The sequence below is a fragment of the Mesoplodon densirostris genome, chromosome 5, assembly GCF_025265405.1.
Source record: "Mesoplodon densirostris isolate mMesDen1 chromosome 5, mMesDen1 primary haplotype, whole genome shotgun sequence".
NCBI classification, from domain to species: domain Eukaryota; kingdom Metazoa; phylum Chordata; class Mammalia; order Artiodactyla; family Ziphiidae; genus Mesoplodon; species Mesoplodon densirostris.
Genome location: NC_082665.1, coordinates 67,404,452 through 67,429,489, shown reverse-complemented (window position 1 = coordinate 67,429,489; position 25,038 = coordinate 67,404,452). Strand labels below are relative to the sequence as shown.

At 41.8% G+C, this 25,038-nt stretch overlaps 1 protein-coding gene across 1 annotated transcript in view; it reads left to right on the top strand.

Annotated features, from left to right (window-relative positions):
• HGD (homogentisate 1,2-dioxygenase) overlaps positions 1 to 25,038 on the top strand; it is a 45,604-nt gene that overhangs the window by 5,130 nt on the left and 15,436 nt on the right. The window contains exons 2-9 of the mRNA XM_060099908.1: positions 457 to 528; positions 1,360 to 1,448; positions 5,386 to 5,491; positions 19,968 to 20,027; positions 21,732 to 21,823; positions 23,020 to 23,054; positions 23,881 to 23,960; positions 24,923 to 25,022. Of these exons, the coding sequence (XP_059955891.1) occupies positions 457 to 528; positions 1,360 to 1,448; positions 5,386 to 5,491; positions 19,968 to 20,027; positions 21,732 to 21,823; positions 23,020 to 23,054; positions 23,881 to 23,960; positions 24,923 to 25,022 (634 nt within the window). The remainder of the gene's footprint in view (positions 1 to 456; positions 529 to 1,359; positions 1,449 to 5,385; positions 5,492 to 19,967; positions 20,028 to 21,731; positions 21,824 to 23,019; positions 23,055 to 23,880; positions 23,961 to 24,922; positions 25,023 to 25,038) is intronic.

The window sequence follows — 25,038 nt, the reverse complement described above, 5'->3', positions numbered from 1 at the left end:
CTCTTTAGCTACTTGTTTCAGCGTATGGAGGGGAAGTAGAGCTCCAACCTCAGGGAGGTTGCAAGCTAGGCCAGCCAGATCTTACTAACCTGGAGTTGAGGTGATGCCTGAGCCATCTCCCCTGTCAGGAACTCCCTGATGGGTCCAGAATTAACCTGTTCTTGGAGTGAGATAATTAAGAACAAGCCCATAAATCAACTAAGTACAGCTAAGGATGGAAAGTCCATGTAATATCCAGCACTCTTCTCCCAATTAATTGGTGGTCTTTAAAATTCACACAGAGAAATTATCTTTCCTAAATGGTTCACATGCCAAGATATAGCAAAGATGTTATGTATAGAATGTGATACACAGACATATGTCCATAAAGAAATTCTTACCTTCATAGACAGTCAAAATAGCAAAATACTCTTTAAATCCCATTAATGGTAGCCTTTGTGTCTTTGTCACATGCAGTACATTTCTGGATTTGGTAATGAGTGTGCCTCAGAGGATCCTCGCTGCCCAGGTGCCCTGCCAGAAGGACAGGTATGAGTAAATAGAATATTAGCTTGGAGAACTCTGAATTATAGGAATGAATGACCAGCTTTCAGGCCAATGGCTTCTACCCACCATCTTGAAAATTAGCCTGTGAACTGTCTAGGAGTTTCACAAATCATTAAGACAATTGGGATGCAGAACAATGACAATACAAAGATTAAAGTTGGATAATGGTTACCTATGGCAAAGCACTTAGTCCCAAAAAAGTAACAGTAAATTTAGGGCTTTCAAGAAGATCCCCTAGGTCCAGGGTTAAGGGACTTGCTTAAAGTTCCCTTGAACAGCATAAGATATGGCAATGATGAGAAAATAATCAGTCCTTGTTAAAAAAAAAAAATGCGTGCACAAAGATGTTCACACTAGTGTTGGTTACAATAGCAAAAATATGGCAAACAAAAATTTTGTCAAAAATTTTTAAGAATATTTCATGGCATGAAAAAATGCTCATGATATAGTGTTTCCTCTTTATTTAAAGTGCTAATTATTAACAGGACTACACATATCATAGCATTCCCATTTTGGAGGATAAGAATGGAAGGAAATATACTCATATGTCAAGACTGGGTTATTTCTGGATGGTGAGATAATGGCTTATAGTTTATAAATTTTCTACAATAAGCATGTACTACTTTTCTAATCAAGGAGGAAAGTCACCTAAAACATTATTACAAGAAGGACGTATGGGTTGGAGATGGTCATGTGTAGTGAGTGGCTCAGAGCATCCCCATCCAAGACAGAATTCCCCCACTGAGTTGTTTGATGGGAAGGTGGAATGCTTTTCTGATGGAGTGATGTCATTTATTGCCTCCTTTGTTTTAGAATAATCCTCAAGTTTGCCCTTACAATCTGTATGCTGAGCAGCTCTCAGGATCAGCTTTCACTTGTCCACGGAGCAGCAATAAAAGAAGGTAAGAGGGTTAGGTTAATTCTGACCTGCGGTCTATGGGAGCTATGACTAGTATTTAGTGCTGCCTCCTATACCTGGGCCACAGCCTCCCAGGGTTGTCCAAGATCCTGCTTCTTACAGGCTGTGCTCTGGGTCATAGCCAGGGGAGGATGAGCCTCATCTCCAGCTAGAATCAAGTGACTGGTGGAAGAAGGGGAGAGAGCAGCTGCACAGAGCCTAGAAAACAGACATGTCTAGTTCCACTTACAATTTGTTGTCTGTACTCAGAAGAAAGTCTTCCTCATAGTCTGGCCTTCCCCTGTGATTGTGCAGTTGAGTTCCAAATTTTGATTTACTTGGGAGGTTTTTTAATAATGATTAACTCAAAATTATAGAAGATTCAATGCAATATCTTCCTCAACTGACTAGAAGTATTATATTCTTTGGATGAAAATGTTGGATAATCCAAGCTTGGGTTAGATGAAAGTTCATGTATTATGGCCCCTGGTGGTTTGAATTAATAAGGTTTTTTCTCCTCGGAATTTGTCTTTGCTGGAAACCAGCACATTCATTAGCCCAACGTGTCATGATCCATGTTTGCTCTAATCCTACAAGCCAGGTCAATGAACTCAGTCTCTTGGTTAACTCCTATGGGGCAGATTGGTTGCAGTAGCTGTTTTGGTTTAGGGAAGCAGTTGAGTGTTGTGACTTAAACAAGCAGTGTCTAATTATGGGAATTTCAGAATAGGACACCTGTGTAGAGGGCTGCTGCTTATATTGGAGTTTGGGGGAAGAGGGCAGGCAGTCTTGTACTGCTTAGTGGAAGGTGATTGGATTTGTCTCCAGCGAGTCCTCCTGAGAAGTAAATGAGATAGTGAGAACAAAAGCACCATGGACCACACAAATGATAGGTTGTTCCCCTTGGGGGTTAATCATGCCCACTCTGTAGGCAGGCCTCCTGAGTTTAAATCCTGGTTCCTTCTCTTTCCAGCTGTGTGACCTTGGGAAGGTCATGTACCCTCCAAGAGCCTTCTGGTTTCTCATTTGTAAAAGAGATAATAATAGTACTTATCTCATAGTTGTGATGAGGATTAAGGGAAAGAATGTATGTAAGGTGCTTAGCACATTGCTGGGTACATGATGAGTGCTCAATTAACATTAATTTTTATCATCATCATTATTGCCACAGTAGCATAGCAGAGTGTCTCCCTCCAATACAGTGTATCCCTAGGAGGCTGTCAGAAAACTGACTGGCAGGTGCTATGCTACCATGCAAATATCAATATTGCTTCCCTCTCGATAGATCTGTACATGGAGGGGGAAGAGATAGTTTCCCATACTTGTCAAATCAAGATTAATTCTATCGCTATTTAATCACCTCTCTCTCTGCAAGCCCAGATAGCCAAGGTAAGGTAAGCACACAGACAATTCCTGTCTATTCTAATTTATGACAGCCTGGCCTCCATGACTATGTTCTTGACTTTATGACCCATTCACTAACTGGACACCTGGACTCCGGATTCTGCTGCCTGCCCCCATTATTCAGCAATATCTTCAGCCAGCAGGGGCAGAGCTCTGTTCCAGGAGGCTGAAAAGGAGCTGTTGGCATTTCATTAAGATGCTGGCACCATTCCCTGAATCAAAATTAAATCTCTGTCCAGGGCAGTGTAGTGCTGCCTGGGGAGTTTTATAAACTCAGCTAAAAAACAAGGGACACTAGGCATGGTTCACCCATCTGTTTAGAACTCTTCAAAGGTATCCACAAGAATTTTGTGAAAATGCTCAAAATCCCCAGTGGAAAGATGGAACCAGCCCCATCCATAGATGAGAAAGCCTGAAATTCCTACATTTAGTCACTACTAATTTAAGCCACAGAGTTCAGGAACTCCCCCCCCCAACCCACAAACTATCAGAGAGTATATCTATCAGGGGTTGATTTTTATCTGATTAGTTAGCTGATCCCTTAGGTCCTGAGAAGGTGAGAGCCAGCACAGAGAATGTAGGAAATCTGGACCATCATAAAAACCCAGATGATTAGGGGTAGACAGATAGACAATTCAACACACATCTAGTAAGTGAGCACCTACTGTGTGCCAGGCATTCTAGGTACATAAACTCTGAATCCTCACAACAATCCTAGGAGATAAGGATGAGGAACATAGGATCAAGAAAGTTTTGGGAATTCCCTGGAGGCCCAGTGGTTAGGACTCTGAGCTTTCACTGCTGAGGGCCTAGGTTTGGTCCCTGGTCAGGGAACTAAGATCTCACAAGGCAGGCAGGGTGACCAAAAAAAAAAAAAAAAAAAAACAAGAAAGTCTTGTAACTTGCCCAGGATCACACAGTCGGTTCTAAAATATACACACACATGTTCTCAATTAACTAGAGAGGCCTAGTTAATTCATGGCCCGAAGTCCAATGTCTGAGATTACTTCACCTAGAGCTAGAGGAATCAAAAGAAAACTGAACTAATCTAGCTAGCCCTTTAATCTCCCAAATGGCTCAGTGTAGGGCCAGGTCAATTCCACCCCCTGAAGTAGACTGTCCTGGGGCTTAAAGGGCCAGAGCTTGTTCAAGCAGGTCTGGTCTTCCATTGCCCCAAGTGGTGTTCCTCTTCCTGCTGTACCCTGTCAAGGTAACAGCCTCTGAAAGGACTTGGGTCCCTCTTAGTGAGGTTCAGTGTCCCTCTCAACTTCTGGATGGTTCTCCTCCTGGTGTCCTTCAAGTTTCCTTCATCAGAGTCTTCTCTTCCTGAAACAAAGCCAGAAATGTACTATAAGAAAGTAAAGATGGATGCTCTTATAATTTTAGATATGTTAATTTCCTAAACATCTTACAAATTAACATCAAAAAGACAACCCAGGGCTTCCCTGGTGGCGCAGTGGTTGAGAGTCCGCCTGCCGATTCAGGGGACACGGGTTCGTGCCCGGGTCCGGGAAGATCCCACGTGCCGCGGAGCGGTTGGGCCCGTGAGCCATGGCCGCTGAGCCTGCACGTCCGGAGCCTGTGCTCCGCAGCGGGAAAGGCCGCAACAGTGAGAGGCCCACGTACCAAAAAAAAAAAAAAAAAAAAAAGACAACCCAATAGAAAAATGGTAAAGGACTTGGGCAAGTAATTTATAGAAAAATTCCAAGGGGCCAATAAACATACAGATTCTCAACCTTACTCATAACAGTGGTAACACAAATAAAAATGAGATAGTACTTTTTACCTACAAGGCCAAAATTATTAATAGTACCCCCTATTTGTAAAGATATGGGTGATCAGGCACTCTCACACATTAGTGTTGTGAGAATAAAGTGGTACAACAATTTGGCAATTTTTCTTATTATGCATTGGAAATATCTTAGAGAATGTACAAGAAAATTGTTAAGTTCTGATGCCTCTGAGGATTGGCTCTGAAGAAATTGGAGGAGAAAGCCATCTAAGTCTACCTTTTGAGACTTAAAATTACTTGAATTATTTTTATCACTGGCATGAATTACTTCTATAATTTTAAAGAAGAAAATTGATTTATATTTCAAAAATGACAAAGAAACCACCCATATTGTCTCAATCTGTGTAGAACTCATCCTCACTTTCCAAAGCCAGAGCAAGGATTAGTATCCAGTATGTACATAAGCTAATGTTTTTCTGTGGATTTGCCTGCACAGATATCCCTCAAGGTACTTTCCCTTCCTTTATAGCTGTCATTGGGAAAGGCAATTCTTTTTTTGTCACTATGGAAATAACCAAGGGCTAGAGGCTCAGTTTGAAGAGTGATAGATCGTGTGGAAAGGTCAGAAGAGGCCAGGGCTATGGGCAGCAGTGGCTATTAAGAAATGATGCTGTGTCATTGCTTCTCACATTAAAGCCCACAGATCATTGTTGACTTGAGCGTCTTCCTAATGGTATTTCCTGAGCCAGTCTGTGCATCACTCATAACATCACCCTAAGGCTTATGTGTCCTTGTTTCCCCCCAGCTGGCTATATAGGATTCTACCTTCGGTTTCTCACAAGCCTTTTGAATCCATTGACCAAGGCCATGTCACTCACAACTGGGATGAAGTTGATCTTGATCCTAACCAGGTAACCTGGTCCTGTGAATTGGAGAATAGCATGTATCCAAAGCCTTAAATATAAACATTTAAGTCTAACCTGGGTCTTTGAGAAATTAGACAGATTTTTAAAATAAATGCTAAAGTGTATCTGTTCTTTTGCTCAAACCTGGGTAGGAATTTTGGAATTGATTGACTGTGCCTGTGCACGTGTGTGTGTGTGTGTGTGTGTGTGTGTGTGTGTATAAGCTTTCGTTTTTCTAGCCTAATGGCTTTAGGAGTGCTCCAGTGAGTTGAATGAATGGAAATTATATAGGCTGGTGAAAATACATCTACACACCTGTAGGTTGGTTGGTTTGCTTTAATCTAGACTCACCACAGCATATTGAAAACACATTCAACACTTATGCCTCTGAAAAGAGGCCTCTGATATAGAGAAGAGAGGCTTGTTGTCTGACCTGGATTCTGTAAGTCTAGTGTCACCTAGGAACTTCCATTCCTTGCCTAAGCATTTCCTTCTTTTGGTCTAGTGACAAATGGGCTTTCCCTCTGCATATCAGTATTATTTATGTACTCTACTTTCAGTAACAAGACAGACCCATTGCTATAATGGACTGAGCTCCTTTTTTTTTTCTTTACCTTTTGAGCACCCCAGTATATTCCCTTTGACCCTGAGTTTAGGTACGTGTCACTGATAACTAGAGCATAATGCAGGAAGGAAAACAGACCTCGGTTTGCATCCCTGGCCCTCCACTTGTCACTGTGTCTTTGAGCTACAGTGTTTCACCTGTAAACTGGGATAATCATGACATCTGCCATGCAGTGCTGTTTGGTGAAGTTTACTTGACAGAACAGGTGGTGAACATGCTTCGCCCAGTGCCTGGAACACAGTAGGCAAGAACCATGACTCTGATACAGCCATTTTGATATATTCACTTAAAGGCAGTGATAGTACATGTAAATCTCAGAATTTATATTCAGGTAATTTTTTTTTCATTTTATATTTTTTTAAATTCTGAGGTCTCCATCTGCCAAACTGCCAGAAAACAACTTCGTCTCAGTCTTCCCTGAGAATCTCTGGTTTTAAACAATGCCAAAGTAGGACTGGGGGTTGGGCCATGCTAGTTGGTCCTCTTTCACTTGGTAGTGTTGAGATGCCCATTGTTCTGCTGCTATCGTGTCAGGCCTCGACATGGAATCATCTGCAAGATACTTCTAGTCCTGTTGTCCCAGACATGCCACACAACCATTTCTTCCTTCTGGGAGTTGCTAGGACATGGGCTCAAGGGTCCCCTTTGTATTCAAAGTTCACACAAGTTGATCAGTCTCTCTCCCTCCCCTTCCCTCCACTCTCCTCCCCTTCCACAACTCCTTCCCACAGCCCAAGGAAATCTTCTGTTTCCTCTTGGTTTACTGAGATGTTTGGTCTATATACCTGCTAATCCCCTTCCCTCAAATGCTTAGACTTTTTGTGGAACAAGACAGAATAATTTAGTCACTTTTGTTTTCCTGCCCTGCTCCATCTTTTCCCTAATTATGGAAATCTCAGAGAACCAGGTATCTGCTTGAGTGCTACTCACCCCACTCCAATAGGGACAGGAAGAGAAGCCTTAAGAGTGGAAAAATATGTGAGTTAGCAACATACAGTATCAACCACCTCACAGTCATTTTGAAGCCAAGACATCCTGTTTAAATAACTGACCCTTAAACTTGTGTGAGGTTTAGTGCATGAAGCAGACATCCTCCCTGGTCTACCACTGGCCTATATATTGCCTTTGAGCCTATGGGAAAAGGCAGCCCAATCCCCAACCCTGCAGGCACAGTCCCTTGCTGAAGCACTGCCCCTTTCCCCTTCAGCAGATCAGCGCCCTGTGCTGGACACAGTTTGCACAGCCAACCTGTGGACCCCATCTTTACCTGTCTGAGTTTCACCTGGGATCCTAATCCAATCCCATACATCCTTCTCTCCCACACTCTGGGGTTAGGAACCCATCTGGCAGACACACTCATTTAACCATTTACCTCCCCACTCATCTCACAAAGGGCCATAAATCATTCTATCCAAAGTCACTGTTCATTCTTTGAGAATCTGCTTGACTCCTCAATGGGTTGCATCTCAAATTCTCCAATTTGTCTCTTAGAGTTACAATGGTCATACTTGTTTGTTTTGGATTAATAAATAGACCTGACTGCTTAATAATAGGACTCCATCTTTCATTAGAAAAAATAAAGGATGGTTGCCTATACCTCTATAGGATTCTTGGTCAGGCTAAAAATTAAGCATTTATTATATACTAGCTTTGGAAGGTTGAGAAGGTATTTGAACCACAGTAAGTTTTCTAATTCCTTTCTTCAGGAGGCAAAGAGAATCCCCAATTAAGTTTCTGACAGTTCTCTCAAGTAAAGCCAAATCTCATATTATACAAAGGAACAGCATGGCTGTAAAGTCAGCAAGTAAGACAAAAATTAAGTACAAACAAAATTATCTCTGAAAACTCCCTTAAATCACCCATAAAATATAGGATACATGGCTTTGTGTGTGCTACTTTGTATGGTAATTCTTATGCACACTAAATTTGAGAACCATTGAACGAAATTTGAGAACAATTGAGCATTGACTAAAAGAGAGATTATAGGCAAAATCTGTAGGCAGATGTTTGGGAATTCAAATCGTGGAGCCCTTAAGGTAACTATCGACCAGTGGTGTATTGGGTGGAGAGGGGAGTTCCAATGCCTTTGCCTGCTCATATCACCCACACAGTTATCTAAGTCTCTTTATACATCATCATAGATTTGTGCATGGTTGTGTGGGCAACAGTGGAGCCACATCTATAACATTTTGTTCGGCGGGGGGAGGTGAGGTTTTAAACCTAACCTTTAAGGAAAATGTGAGTGTGATGTGTAATATGTAATATGCTCAGTAATATCCTTTTATTATATAATATTATTATTGCTATGACTACTATCAATACATTTTTTAAAACATGAATACAACACTTCACAATGATTATTTGGGGGTACAAGTGGCTTATCCATGGAAGCTAACCTCATTCTGATAGAATTTTTCTGGTTTTGTCTTATTATAAAAGTAATGTATACTTATAAAAACTTAAATGATATAGAAATTAACAAAGTAGAAAATGGAAATCTCGCCCCATATGTGCGAGTCAAGTACATCAGTTGTACATGTTAGTTCATTATTTCATAAGTAGTTAACATACATTTTGAGAGAGAAGTTTGAGGAAACTGCATTTAAAAGCCTGAGTTAATGTAGAGGCATCAAAATAGCTACATCAGAAGTTTCTGCTTGCTTTCTAGCAGAACCTCGATACACACTTGGTTCCTTCTCCCCTTCCCTATTTCCTTGCTTTGCATTTTTCCTTGAACTTGTTACCTTCCTCCTGTTTTGAATCTTTCAGATGCTTTCTATATAGTGGCCACCAAATGTATTTCTTCTCCAGTATTTCCCCTGCTCATTTTCAATGTTGTGCTCACACATGTTGGGACAGATGTGCCCCAGAACTTGATCGTGTCTCTTTGGACACCAGCTCCATCAAGGTAGAGGTTTATCCTCCTCCCACTCTGTCATCTACACCTGCCATCCTGCTTCCCTTGTCCTGATACACACCCTGGCTGTTCTTGAAAAATCTATCCTTTTGTCTTTTCATTTACACCTTCTTGACAATTTAATATCTCTTTCCAATTTTATGAGCAATCTGCATTCATCACTTCCCCCCATCTCCTTGTAACCTCTTCCAAATATGTACTCCATACTCAAAGAAAAAGCCTGAGAAAATTATATTTAGATATACATCTGACAGTTCTTCTCAGCCGAAACCTGTATAGTAGGTATGTTTTCACCTATCACAGACCAAATCCAATGCTTCATCAGCTTCACCAACTCACACATTACTCATCTCTGGGAATTTGAGAACATGAGAATTACTTAGTATCTCCTCCAAGGGAGCATTATGGGATATGCTACCATCACCATCATCTTTGATACCCTCCCAGGAAGATTGGAAACTATGCCCCCAAATCTTCATTTTCTTTTAGGGTATATTTAATTAATCATCTAAGAATTAATGCAAACTGCTTTTGAGTGTATTTAGATTCAGCTGTGGACATAAAGAGTTCAATCCATTAGTATCTCACATAAGAAATCTACCTAATTTTGTTCATCATGCACCTTCCTCTAACTTCTGGAATCCCAGAATTTAACAAACAAATCTGCATCTAATTTAACTGTGAGTTTACAGATTTCAATTAACATTTCTGAATCAGCATTCCTCTTTTAAATGTCAGAGTCCTTTAAAGTTTATCTTTGTTATCACTACAGCCCTAATGTCTTAATTGTTGGAAAGTCAGACTCTTGACCCAGTTAAGCCTCAGCTGAGGACATTACCTTTTAGTTCTCAATCAATATCATTTGGACCAAGTGAGAAACACCTCAAAGCTAATTAAAGATTAGATCATAAAATTCCCTCTGCCTCCAGGACCTACAAATTATCAAAAATGTTTCAAAACAACACATCCTTAGTGGGTGTTTGATGCCTTATTTGTCAAACTCTTTAGATCTCACTATCCTAAAAACCCTCTCCCTCCAAAAATGTCTTGGATTTCCCACCTCTTTAAGCTTTTGCCCAAGTCTCTCCTATTCATAGCAACTTCTTGAGAAAGTAATCTAAGCCCACTTTATTACCCCTATTCACTCCTAACCCTTTGCAATTCAACCTGCCCAGATCACTCTACTGAAAGTATGTATACCTTCTTTAAACAACAATAATGCACCCCTTACCATTAATACATGATTTTATTCAAAACTTACATAAAAGTATCAATGCCTGGGCTTCCCTGGTGGTGCAGTGGTTGAGAGTCTGCCTGCCGATGCAGGGGACACGGGTTCGTGCCCCGGTCCAGGAAGATCCCACATGCCGCAGAGCGGCTGGGCCCGTGAGCCATGGCCACTGAGCCTGCACGTCCGGAGCCTGTGCTCCGCAATGGGAGAGACCACAACAGTGAGAGGCCCACGTACTGCAAAAAAAAAAAAAAAAAAAAAGTGTCAATGCCTAATAATCCCACCAATGCAGAGTTAACCACTTCTAGTGTTTTGGTTTCTTTCTTTCCAGTCCTTTTCTTTGCACGTATATGTAAATAAATAAGGTCTGGGGTCTCATGTAGCCAGAGACCAAAAGTAATTGAAAATAATCCCAATCTTCATTTGCTTCTCCTGAAAACATTAAGGAGCATCCAGGCTATGACCCACAGCAGCGCTTTTCAAAATCCCTTTCCCCCAATTTTTCCTAGACTCCAACCCTCTCACACCTAGTCTTCCCCAAGCTCCTCAGGCCTGGACCGCTTGTTCATGGCTTGCCTCTGCCTGCCCCTACCTTCTGCCTCTAGAAAATGACAGAGTGTAGCTCCTCATCCCATTTTCTCAGGACACACACACACACACACACACACACACACACACACACACACAACATTGATCTACATGGTGAGACTGGAGTTCAAAGGACTGAGATAGTGGGAATGAGCAAAGCAGAATTTTCCATAGGGAGCAGGGAAGGGAAGGGGAAGAGGCTGTACATACTCTTATATTAATGCTGTTTATGTCTGTCTTTCTCTATCTGATTTACTTCACTAAGTAGAGATTATCATACTACTTATATGTGGAATCTAAAATATGATAAAAATGAATTTATTTACAAAACAGAAACAAACTCATAGACAGAAAACAAATGTATGGTTACCAAAGGGGAAAGGGGGAGGAGGGATAAATTGGGAGTTTGGGATTAGCAGATACAAACTACTATATATAAAATACATAATCAATAAGGTCTTACTGTATAGCACAGGGAACTATACTTAATATCCTGTAATAAACCATAATGGAAAAGAATATGAAAAAATATATATATACATATATGTGTATAACTGAATCACTTTGCTGTACACCAGAAACTAACACAACATTGTAAATCAAATATACTTTAATTTTTAAAGAAGTAGTTACACATATATTTACTGTAAGTACAGTCATTCTCTAATACAGTTTTACATTCTGCTTTTTAAAATTTATTTAAACATCATATTTCGTGCCTTTTTCCATGTCTTTTTTTTTTTTTTTTTTTTTTTGCGGTACGCGGGCCTCTCACTGTTGTAGCCTCTCCATTTGCGGAGCACAGGCTCCGGATGCGCAGGCTCAGCGGCCATGGCTCATGGGCTTAGCCGCTCCGCGGCATGTGGGATCTTCCTGGACCGGGGCACGAACCCGTGTCCCCTGCATCGGCAGGCGGACTCTCAACCACTGCGCCACCAGGGAAGCCCTACTTTATTTTATTTTTTAACATCTTTATTGGAGTATAATTGCTTTACAATGGTGTGTTAGTTTCTGCTGTGTAACAAAGTGAATCAGCTATACATATACATACATCCCATATCTCCTCCTTCTTGCATCTCCCTCCCATCCTCCCTATCCCACCCCTCTAGGTGTTCACAAAGCACCGAGCTGATCTCCCTGTGCTATGCAGCTGCTTCCCACTAGCTATCTATTTTACATTTGGTAGTGTATATATGTCCATGCCACTCTCTCACTTCGTCCCAGCTTACCCTTCCCCCTCCCCCTGTCCTCAAGTCCATTCTCTATGTCTGTGTCTTTATTCCTGTCCTGCCCCTAGGTTCATCAGAACCTTTTTTTCTTTTTTTAGATTACCCTCTTTTCTTCCTGGATTTCTGTCATTTCCTGTGTTCTGTGACATTGTGTAAACCTGCAAAACAGGCCATCTCCAAGGTCCTGAACTAGACTCTCTTGCCCCTGCCCTGTCTCCATCATCCTCCTGGGAGAGAGGGAAGTACTTACTCTCTCCTGCTCCTCACTTCCTCTTCCTCTTGTCTTTCTCACCTTCTTTTTTTCTTCTCTTTCTTTTCACCCCCATCAGCCCTTCCCCTCTGTATTAGTTTGCTAGGGCTGCCTTTACAAAGTACCACAGACTGGGTGGCATAAACAATAAAGATTTATTTTCTCACAGTTGTGGAGGCAAGATGTCTGAGATCAAGGTGTCAGCAGCTGGGTTTCTTCTGAGGCCTCTCGACTGGCTTGTAGTTGGCTATCTTCCCCTGTGTCTTCACATCGTCTTCCCTCTCTACGTCTCTGTGTTCAAATTTCCTCATCTTATAAGGGTACATCATGTTGATCAGAGCCCACCCAAATGACCTCACTTTAACTTAATCACTTCTGTAAAGACCCTATCTCCAAATACAGTTATATTCTGAGGTACTAGGGGTTTGGACTCCAACATACAAATTTTGGGGAGAAGACAGTTCAGCCCAATTCTCCCTTTGCCTCCTCCTCTTTCCTTCCAATTATCAGTTAGTGAGTCCCACTTTCATTGGACTCTGTTTTAGAGATGATGAAGGGTTAATTGCTGCTTATAAGAAATACCAAGCTTTGGTGAACAAAGAGGAGAAATTCCTTGAGCAGCAGGGGGTTTTTCTAGCCCACTTCACTGCCCACCTACCCCCACATGTATACATCTCTGCAGGTAGAATTATAGATATCTAACTTTACCCAACATTATTTCAGCCCAAAGCTTGGTATAACCTGGTAGGCCATGTTGCAGGAAGTCAGTCCCACCACTCGGGTTTGGCAGCTATTCTGGGGCTGCCTTCATTGTAGAACCTCATTTATACTCTAGCATCCACTTCTTCTCCCTCTCGCCATCTTCCACATCTCCCATGTTTTACTTTTTAAAATCTAATGAACATCATTTGTTCCTATGACATTAACTATTACCTCTCTGCAATATGTTTTACAAATCTCCCCACCAACTTCAAACCCCACAGGGGACATTGCCATGTGTATGTCCCAACTCAACAGGATCCATACTGAAGACATCATAGTCCCATCCAAACTTTCCTCTCTCTCTGGCTTCTCTAGGTCTGTTAATGACACAACCATTCTTTCACACTCAACCTGCTATTACCCCTCCCCTCCACTGCTCAGCCAATCCTTAGAGTCATCTTTGAGAACTTCTTTCCCTCTTTACATTGAATTAGGTGCCATGTCTATAGAATGGTGATTCCCATCTACGTAAAAGTTACCGGGGTGACTTGTTGAAAATGTAGATTCCCCAGACTCCCCACCCAGAGATTCTAATTCAGTAGGTCTGGGATGATGCACAGGAGTCTCTCTAGATGATTTCCATTCAGATTGGCTCTGGACCACACTTTAAGAAACACTGCTGGAGCATTTGCTCCCTAGATGTCTCTAGTATCTGTATTCTCCTTCCTTTTCTTCACACCCCTGGTTTGGACCTCTTTTCCTCTTACCAGGACTGTTAAAATGGCTTCCTAACTGATCTATGTGTCTTCCCACCCTATCCCACACATTGCTGCCAGACTCAACTTACTAAATTATCATTCAAAAATATTTAAATCCTGCCATTACCTCTCCCTCCCACTGCCCAGCCATTCAAGTGCAGGCTCCCATGACAGGTGATTTTTATTGTATCTTTCAAGCCCTTCTCTCTCTTCCATGTCCTCTACCCATCAGCCACACTGGAACCTTCGCCATTCCAGGACAATACTCTAAATTTTCTTGCCTGGGTGCTTTATGCTCTTTCATCTACTTAGAATTTTTTCTTCTTCCCTCACATGTATCCACCCACCCAAATGCCACCCATAATTTGAGACTCATCTTAAATACCACCTTCTTCACTGAACTCTTTCAATATTTCTCAGAGTATTTGAGAGTAGGATCTATGTCTCCATCATTTTCATATAACCTGCAATGTCCAGCACATGCCTTCTTCCAAACGGTAGAATCACAAGTATTTGCTGAAGTAACTCCCTGATAGCTCAGATCCCATCATCCTATAAATAGACTAGATTACATTTCTCTAAATGCATTCACTGGCGCTTGCCAACACCGCAGTGCACATTGCCCTGTTCAGCCCTTTTGGACAGTTTGCTGGGTCTTTTTAAGTACATCTCCATCAACTTGCATTTCACTGCTTGGAAAGATGTTGAAGCTGTATGCAAACCAGATTGTTTTATTGTGTGTGTCTCTTATTGCTCGTGTGTAAGAATGTTAAATATGCCCTGTACCAGGAATTATTCCTGAGGGAACATTCCTGCTTATATTTCTCTTCCAAAGTCACTTCCATTTATCCATTTCCTTGTTTTTCAATCATGAATTGCCCATACTTGCAGGGTCTTCTTGTTCCCTGAGGGCAGAGACTGTCATGTTCACCTCTGGTACCTAGCACAAAACCTGGCACAAGGAGTGGTACAATAAATCATTTGAATGAGTTAATATATAGGGATTGGACAAGAATGCTGACTTTGAAGGACCTTAGCAGGATTTGGGTCCAGGAGTCAGACTGGGCCAAGGCAACTCAGCACCTGAGGAGCAGTAGATAAGGGCCCAGATTAGAAGACCAAGTACAAGACCATTAAAAGGAGGCAAAGCCTGGGAGCCATGGAGATCATGAATGGTTTGGAAAGCAGATCAAGACAGGCTGAGATTAAAGGGCTCAGGGTTTAGGTTGCTAAGGGAGGCTGAGAAATTGTTGGTATCAGTTCTTAGTAAAGAAAACTTAACTGCTCTAAACCATTAGTCTTGTCACTCTAAAATAGAGATAATAATTATGGGAGCCTTAGAGGGTTGTTGTGAGAATTAAATGTCATCCAACAAATATTTATTGAGTGACTACTATGTTTCATGCTCTGGGTGCTGAATAATGGATATAAAGCCTTTAGCTTTACCCTCAAGGGCAAGGTCAAATAGGAATCCAGGTTTCTATCCATGAAAAAATGTCATCTAAATACTATGCTGGCTCATCTTTTTTGTCTTCTCATGAAAGACTTTTAAAAGTCTAAACAAAGTACAGTGATTTGAATCTTCCTTACCTGTGCTCTTACCTATTACCTCTAAGACCGCCAAAGAGTCGTTCAAAGCCTGATTTCTCTCCACATAAATTATGTTGCCTTTTTCCTCAAATTCTAGATTTGCTGAAGAATTTAATGAGCCACTGTTTTATTTTATCCCCCTGTCCCATCTTCCCTAGTCTGGGCTGAAACTCACTGTAGTGCATTACCCTGGACCTCTCCTAGCCATAGCTGCTGCTAACAACTGTTTGCATATTATGATCACAAAAGCATCTACAAGTTACTTCCAAAATCTGGGATAGATGTTATCAACTTCTAATGATATGTCTACCTCTAGCCTACCAGTGTTGTTGAGAGTATCCAACTCATCCAATCTAGTTGAGTCCAAGGCAGCTTTGGAGGGAATCTCATGTAGTGTTGAAGGTGATACTCAGATCATCCAGTACACCTCGCAATCTTCTGACTTTGGAATTACTGAGTCCAATTCTTTGGTTTCATTTACATCCCTGAGCATGAATTTCAAATCCTGATCATTAAATATTGCCACTGATTCTCCTACTCCTTTGGTAACCTTAAAGAATTTTTAATTCTAACTTTAGCCTCTGTTGAAGATGCTTTCCAAATTATTTTTGACCATCTCACTTCTAGTAAGTAAGAGTTTATCTTCCAATAGAATTTGCGGACCAAAGCTGCAAAATATGTGAAGCAATGATAGAACTGAAAGGAGAAACAGAGTTAATCCACAATTAAAGTTGGAAACATCAACACCTCTCTCTCAACAGTTGATAGAACAACTGGAGAGAAAATCAGAAAGGATATGGAAGAACTTAGGGGTTTTCACATGTATAAAGAACTGACTTATATTTTAGAAACAATCTCAGGACTTCTAGAAACATTTTTCAATTTACTAGCTATTGCCTGAATGTCATTTTGACTTCCAAAAGTCTCACAAATTTGCTTTAGTCTTGTTGAGATATTAGCAATGTTCTCAGTGTCTTATATTTGTTCATTCATTCAATCATTCAATACAAATATATTAATATCCACTATAGTCAAGACATTGTATTGGGTACTTCAACTGATTTCATTGTTTTTGAAATGTTAATAATTGAATTCTGTGTGGGAGTTTCTTTAGCAATAATATATAATATAAACAAAATTAACTGTTAAAAAATTATAGAATGAAATCAGTTAATAAGCATCCAGTGACTTGCCAGAAGTCACAGAGTAAATAGGAACAGAGGCAGCAGCAGAACCCAGGCCTCCTGGCTCAGCCCAGTGCACAGTCCCCTTGGGCTGGCCTTGGATCAGAGGGTTACTGCTCCATAGCATGCAGTTAGTCTGAACATCTGGCTTTAGCAGGAGATGTTTCCACTCTCCACTCCATAGCCTCTTCCTGTTTATCCTCTCCTCAAATTCCCCTCCCTACTTTCAACATGATATTGCACCAAAACTCTTGACCCAAATCTTTTACCTGAAGACTCAAAGCTGGCTTCTTCTTGTGGGTACTGGGTTTATCAGAACTACCTTGGGGTCTTTATTATTGTTCATGATATGCTGAGTATAGGTCCTGCACAATCCTCTCCCATCAGACTCAGCAGATAAATTACTCCTTTCCCTATACCATATCCATCATCTGAAGGGCATCACCTTTTGCATTAGAGAAGGTTCTTCAAGACCACCGCCTCATCCAGGATGTGGGCCCTATTGAAGGCATGTTACCTACATCATCATGTAGGTGCCCTTCCACCTTCCACTCCAGGCTCTCTCTCCTCTCCTCATGACTGATGTGCTACAGAAGACTTTGAAAAACTGACCAGCAAAAACCTAACCAAACCAACCCATTGGCCTCTCTGGTTCAGTCTTTCCTACTCAAAATGTACCAACGTCTTCTCTAGGGGCCAGGACTTTATTTCTACCCACAACAGGTATTTTTCATTTCAGGAAGACCTACAAAGGTGCTGTCTTGCTGTCAAACCCAAGTTCATGTACCTGACGCACAGTGAGGCTAAATAAAATGAGATGTCAGAGTTTGGAGCAGAGAAAGATTTATTGCAAGGGCCAAAAAGGAGAAAAGGTGGCTCATGCTCAAAAGGGCCAAACTCCATGATGATTTCCGGGGAAGAGTTTTTAAAGGCAAAATTTGGGGTGAGGACTGCAGGGTGTGTGACTTTCTTCTGATTGGTTGGTGGTGAGGTAACACAGTGATGTCTCTGGAATCTCAGCCTTCTGGTTCCAACCAGTCTGGGGTCTAAGTGCTTGTTGTCAGCATATAGTCACCATCTTCCACTGGGTAGGGGTCTTAATTTCTGCAGGACAACTCAAAGATATGCATCAGATACAGATATGTATATCCCTTAAGGAGGAACCAGGAGTCCTGTGACTCTCTCTTCCTATTAAATGATTGAGCCTGCTCTTTGGAACTCAGAGAAGGCCTAGCAAATTAAAGCCTTTTTTTTTTTTTCTACAAGCAAGAAACAGGGGACACCTGGGAGGGCCCTGCAGGGTCCTGCTCAGTTTCAGGCTCGGTGCAACAAACCAGGTAGTGCTTTCCTATTACTGGGATTCTCTCTTGCTTACTTCCTCCCTTTTGTTTATTTCTCTTTTTTTCTTTCTTCTCTCTCTTTTCTTGCTCTTCTTTTTCCCTTAGGTTTGGAAAGCCTTAGACTTGTATTATTTAAACATCCTTGCTATTTGGTAACTGGCCCTAGATACAACAATTTAGTTGATTGACTGATTGGTTGGTTGACTAAGTGGACTTTTCTGAACATGAACATGAACAGCAATACAAAAATCACAGGCTCTCTGGGTTGGGTGTGCTGATTCTTAAACCATAGCTTCACATTAAAGTTTTTTTATAAGACAGAGCTTTTATAAAATACTGATGCCTGGGCCCTACCTTCTCAATCAAAATTAAGATTCTGATTTAATTTGTTTTGGGGTCTCAAAGACTCTCTGGGTGATTCTCATGGCTTGCCAGGTTTTAGAATCTCTGGATAGATCTAAAAGGTTGCCCAGGTAACTATTGATCGGATACTTAAATCCCTTCCATTGGGAAATCTAGAATGATGACTCCTCTTAGAACCAAGATTCTAAGTAGTATTATCTTCCAGACAATCTTCCTGGGTGTACAAACTCTGTGCTGCTACTAAACAGGGAAGCAACAGGTAATGGTTCATGGTAAACCAAAACCCCCTTCAAAAGGCCAGCAGTGCTTAGCTGTGGCCCTGGCTGATGTCAGGGAAATATCCTCCTAGGTCAATGGTGCTCAACCAGGGAATATATGTCCCCCAGGTGACATCTGACAATGTCTGGAGATGTTTTTGGCTGTTACAACTTGGGGGAGTGCTATCAGCATCCCGTGAGTAGAGGTCAGGGAGGCTGCTAAACATCCTGCAGTGCAAAGGACAGCCCCTGCAACAAAGAATTGTCTGACACAAAACGTCAATAGTGCCAGAGTTGAGAAACCCTTTCCTAAATCCTTGGTCTCAGGTTCCCCCCACTCCCCCAGGAAATATCATCCCCAGTGGAATTAGTCCTAAACCTTTTCCTTCTTTCTGAAGCATGATTTCAACAATGTTTTTCAAGTCAACGTCTTACATTCTTTTAAAGTAGTCCCAGAATGTGATAATCCTGCTTTGCTTTTAAGAAATAAAGGCTGCTGCCTGACAGTGTACATCAGAGAAGCAGGATCATCCCAGCGCTGCCTTTTCCATGTGCTGCTTCCTTTCCCACCCAGCTGCCTCTCTGGACTACAGAATGAGCTGAGCCCCATGACCCACCGGAGCGCCTGCCTTGACCAGGCACTAGAGCCAGGGGAGCCAGCCCTTGGGGTGCAAGTCGCTCCATGAGATGTCCTGAGGCTGCTGGGTTTATCAGCTGCCAGACTGCCTGGGTCAAGCCCGTGGCCAAGTTGATTAATAAGTGCTGGGCTGACACTTCTAGTAGGGCTCAGACCTGCTGATTTCATTTCCTACTTGCTTAGATCATTTCATTATTAAATTAAAGATTGTTGTGATTTAAACTGAACCGGCCAGCAGCCTGGGGACAAACATGGGGTTTAGTGAAGAAACTGAACCTGGTACTGCATTTACCAAATCCAATCTCAGCTGGATGCTTTTTCTTTCTCTTAAAGAAGTAATTCAAAACTCCAAGGGCTGGAAGTAAGAAGTAGAGCCTTCCCCTGCAGTGTCAGGAGCCCACACAGAGAGGCTGGCACACCAGGAAAGGGAGCTGATTATAAATAGCATAAAAAGCAGCATCAGTCAAAACTCACTGATGTGCCAGAGCAAAATGTTAAAAGAAATAGCTTCTGAACTAGGAAGCAATGATTTTTTATTTTTGTAATTTAAAATGCTAAGGAATGAAGACAATATATATACATATAGGTTAAACATTCACACACAACACAAACATACACCCTGCATACACACACAGAACCCAACTGAGCCCCTTTAAGGAAATGATGGATAATTATTAAATTGAAAATAACAAAATCACAAGTAGTCAGAGCCTCACAGAGTGAGCAGCTGTCCTTTTTCATGCTATTTATTGAGAAAGTCTATGGTTTCCCCTTGTGAAATAATTTTTCTCTGTGTGTATTTCTTTTCCAGCTGAGATGGAAACCATTTGAGATTCCAAAAGCCTCTCAGAAGAAAGTGGACTTCGTGAGTGTAAGTTAAGTCAATACTATCCACACCTGCCCACCACTCTCTTCTGTGGTGAGTGATCCAGCCATTTGCAGGCTGGATGCCAAGCAGAAGCAGCCTTGGAGGCAGGCAGCAGACATAGCACCACCTGCCTCTGCTTTTGGGGCTGGCAGAGGGATGTCTTACGTACAGGCACTATATGGCCACTGACACCAAAGGGCACTTGTGAGCTATTTACAACATCTCCAAACAGCCAATGGAAATTGGGCATTTACCTACTTCACATCTCTTTGTTCCTGGCTAGAACACGGGTTCTGAGCCTTTTTGTTCCATGGACTCCTTTGAAAGTCTGGAAGCCTGTGTTTTTATTTTATTTATTATTTTATTTTTTTAAGCCTGTGTTTTTAAATGCATAAAATAGATTACATAAAATTACAAAGAAGCCAATTATATTGAAATACAGTGATAAAAATATTAAAATAGCAAATTTGGTTTGGTTTATAGTAATATATATGCTACCTTCTTAATGCACTAAATCACAAGATCTATGAAAAGATCTAACAACTATGGTTATTAAAAGTATGAGCATAAATGATATTTTGGGATATCTGTAACAACTATAATGTGATATAAAAGCATCAATGGTTTCTATCAGTACAAGGTGACAGGCACTTCTAAAACTGCTGTGGTTTGTTGCTTACATTCACGTTAATTGAAGGAAATGATAAATTTCAGTCAGAGATTAGTGAAATACATATATAATTTTTTTCCCCATCCAATTTCATGAACTCCCCAAAATGGATCCCTGGGCTAGAATAGCATTGACTCAGGGTGGCGACTCTAGTTAGCACAATGCTGATCAGAAGTTCTGCTTGGTAGTTATAGGTGCTGGGAGTATTGGAACACCTGTGCTCAGAACAAAGCATATATAGGGGAGAGGCTGGGAGCTATAAGGAGGTGGGGCTCAAAGAAGCCAGGGGAGGGTTCTGTACACCAAGCTCAGCTCATAGCTTACTTAAGGAGAGTCCAGGTGCCCAGCCTTAGGCCAAATTGTTTGTTCCATGTTGAATTCTTTATCATATTAAGTGCTCCAAGCCCTGTGTGGGCCCATCTAAATAGGCCCGAGACTTGCAAATTGAGTTAAAATATAAAAAGAAATCCCTCACTCTGGGTGAATTATAGATATCTGAAGGAACAGAGCTCCCTCCTTTCGGGAAGGCCCATGTGTTAAAGTCTTTGGGACTGTGGGTTATTAGCAGAGAGGATTACAGTTGGTCAGAATACTTTCCTCTTCCCTGTTCTGGAAAGATTAGGGCTGACCCTATTCATAAGCAGAGGGCTACCCACATGGTAATGTATATTTGAGGGGCATTAATTGGCCCTTAGTGCTGCAACTTTCCTCCCCAAGCCTCCTAGAGGCCTGATCTCACCTCCAAAGGAAACTCTCCTTCAGGTTGATCTTAAGCACCAAACTGATAAAATGCCAGGTAATGAATTGATGCTCTGTAAGGTCAACTCTGATGGAGCCATTAAGACAATCCAGATCTAGGGCCATGCCTGGCAATGAGGGTGAACCACCATCTACAAAACATAAGTCAGTAAATTCCAGGTTCCCCAGAGGCAGCCTCGTCCCAAAGGGAAGACCCTAGTAGAATTTGCCTCATGACTCAGGGACCAGTGGGAGGGCTGGCCTCATTCACCTTTCCCTCTCATGCGGGTCTCTCTCAGGGCCTGCACACCTTGTGTGGAGCTGGAGACATCAGGTCTAACAATGGGCTTGCTGTCCACATTTTCCTCTGCAACACCTCCATGGGGAACAGGTAAGTGGCTCAGAGCTATGGCACGAGAGCCCCCTTCCCCAAGAGCTACTGACGAGAGGGTGAAGGCTGGTTTGTTGTTTTTGTTACTTTTTTTTTTTTTTACCCCAGAGCAATCTTGATATACATTTTAAAATAATGAGAATAAATGAGCATTTCTATCTTGACTGACTTCTGTGGCATAAATAAGAATGTCACATAACAATGCAAATAGAAAAGGGACAATGGAGCACTGAAAGCAGGAATAGTCTAAGTATTCTGACTCAAACCTTGACTTTAATCAGGTTTGAGTCAGAATATCCTTAACTTCTAAGGTTCCCCAGGGCCGTTCTTGAGTCCAAAGTCATACTATATGAGCAGCCATTAGGGCTACCTGTTGGTGGCAGACTTTGGCTTCAGCTAATAACTTTACGTAAGCTTAAAGATCCTAAATAAATGATCTTACATATTAGATTTTTTTTTCAATCAGAAACACTTACATAAAAGTCATTTTTGCCTTTTCTTTGGGAAGCAGAATATCATAGCAGTTTTGCACACTACCTTTGGAACCAGACTGCTGTGTCCAAAGCCCAATCCATTCTTCCTGGCTGAGCAACCTAGGACAAGTCATTTAACTTCTCTGAGCCATGAATCAGGGCCAAGATCACGGCCCTATGACAAGGCACTGGAGATGTCCCTCGGAGTCCAGCGTCATATCAGGCTCCTCCTGTCTGTCTACCTGAGCTACATTAGCCTTCATTCAGTTCTTTCTACCTGCCATGTGCCTTCCTGCCTCAGAGCAGGTACCTGTGCTGTTCCTTCTGCCTGGAATGTTCTCCCCACCCCACCCCCATCCCATCCCCAAGCCCTTGCCTAGATGATTTCTTCAGATCTCAGGTCAGACATTCCCCCTTCAGGGAAGCCTTGGCTGCCTCCTCAGACTAGATCAGGTTCATTATTCTTTCAGTCCCCTGAACGTGACAGTCACAGTGCCATTACAGTTTATGATGATATGGTTCTGTAATTGTTGGATTGCTGTCTGACTTTCTACTAGACTCTAAGGCTCCATGAGGGCAGAGATGGGGTCATTTTGCTCATCATTTTACACCCAGCACTAAGCCTGGCACATACCAGGTACTGAGCAATAATTTGTGCAGTGAATTAATTTGCCTGGGCAGTGTTAAAACTGAAAATCATAGGAATTATTCTATATGTTTCAGATGCTTTTACAGTTCAGATGGAGACTTCTTGATTGGTAAGTTTTGAAGATTTCAGACCCTTTCATTGGTAATTGATCCCTAGTCATAAGCTACTTTTTAATTGTATACATATGACTTTCTTTTCAATCTGTCTTATTTAGTGCAGTCTACAGACTGAGGTGTAAAGGCAACTGGAGGTCTGGAAAAGATTCTTTGTGTACCCCCAAGCCCCTACTCTATTTCCTGGTCTCCCTGTCTTTGCTCATTTCTTCTGGGCCTTTCTGATCTGGGAGATCTGGGCAGCTGAAAAGAAATGAAGAGTAATACCAACATGTGATTAACTTGTTAAGATAACTCTATTTGCCTTCACAATCACCCAAGAAAAGACCATCTGTCATTGATATCTGCAATATAAATACAAATTTTCATGAGACCATCAGGATAGAAAGTCTAGTAGGGATTTCTCTGGTCTTCCCATTCCTCTTTGATGGTTTTAGTACTGATATTCTGGAGTGAACATTTTGATGTAGACAGTAGACATGCAAATGCCAGCATTCTGCTGGAACTATCAGAAATGGGTCTTTTTCCATCCTATTTCTTCTGCTTTTTCTGGTCAAGCCACAGAATTGTGCAAATACAAGCTCCTTACCTGGCAACCAAAGAAAAGAAGAAAAAAGCAGAGTCAATTTTTCCATTCATGTTTTTCTAGATAGTTAAATAGCTAACCTAAGTTGTCAATTCCATCATATTCTCCCATAAAACTCAATAAAGTACTTTTCACTTGGAATGAAAAAGCAAATGCAGCCCTTAAGCCTTTTACCCTTCATGAAGTCATTCTCACATGAAAAGAGCTACTCACTGCCACCCTGTCTTTTTTGTTAGTTCCCCAGAAAGGGAAACTTCTCATTTACACGGAGTTTGGCAAGATGCTTGTTCAGCCCAACGAGATATGCGTCATTCAGGTTGGTGATGTGTCCCCCTCTCCCTGCTTCTCCCTAATTTGGGAGCAATCTGATGATGCAACTGCTGCTATTTCCAACTCTAAAATTTCTCTGTCATGTCTGGGCAATGGGGAGGGAGTTTGAGTTATACAGAAGGCTCCCTGTGCAGAAGGGTAACTAGACTTGTGTGCCTACTTTGTTTTATTTTTTTTCAAATTTATTTTATTTATTTATTTAGTTAGTTAGTTTAGTTAGTTAGTTAGTTAGCTAGTTAGTTTGGCTGTGTTGGGTCTTCATTGCTGCGTGCGGGCTTTCTCTAGTTGTGACGAGTGGGAGTTACTCTTCATTGCGGTGCGTGGGCTTCTCATTGCGGTGGCTTCTCTTGTTGCGGAGGACAGGCTCTAGGCACACGGGCTTCAGTAGTTGTGGCACACAGGCTCAGTAGTTGTGGCTCATGGGCTCTAGAGCGCAGGCTCAGTAGTTGTGGCGCATAGGCTTAGTTGCTCTGCAGCCTGTGGGATCTTCCCAGACCAGGGCTCAAACCCATGTCCCCTGCATTGGCAGGTGGATTCTTAACCACTGCGCCACCAGGGAAGCCCCCTCCTTTGTTTTAAAATAGCACACAATCACAAAGCAAAGAACATTGTCAATTCACTTTCCTAAATATTTACACACACTCTGGATAAGGCCCTGGTGGGGGTGGAAAGCAGTGAAGATGGATTTCTTTAAAATTTGGCTAAATCAGGGCACTGTTATCTATGAACCCAGTGAGAAAGTACCCTAGAATTGGTTTGGGTCACAGATGTGATTAGAAGTTAAATTTTTCTTTCTACCTCCTCTTTGAGCTAGTCACCTCTCCAACATAGTTCAACAGGCTACAGAAAATTACTTGTGCAAGTGAGGCTGACTATGGCTCTTGGGCAGCTTCTTTATAACTACAGGTATAATTTGGGAGAGCACACCAGTGTTTACTTCTGTTCCAGAGAGGAATGCGATTCAGCATAGATGTCTTCGAGGAGACCAGGGGCTACATCCTGGAGGTCTACGGCGTCCACTTTGAGTTGCCTGACCTGGGACCGATTGGTAAATCTTCAATGCA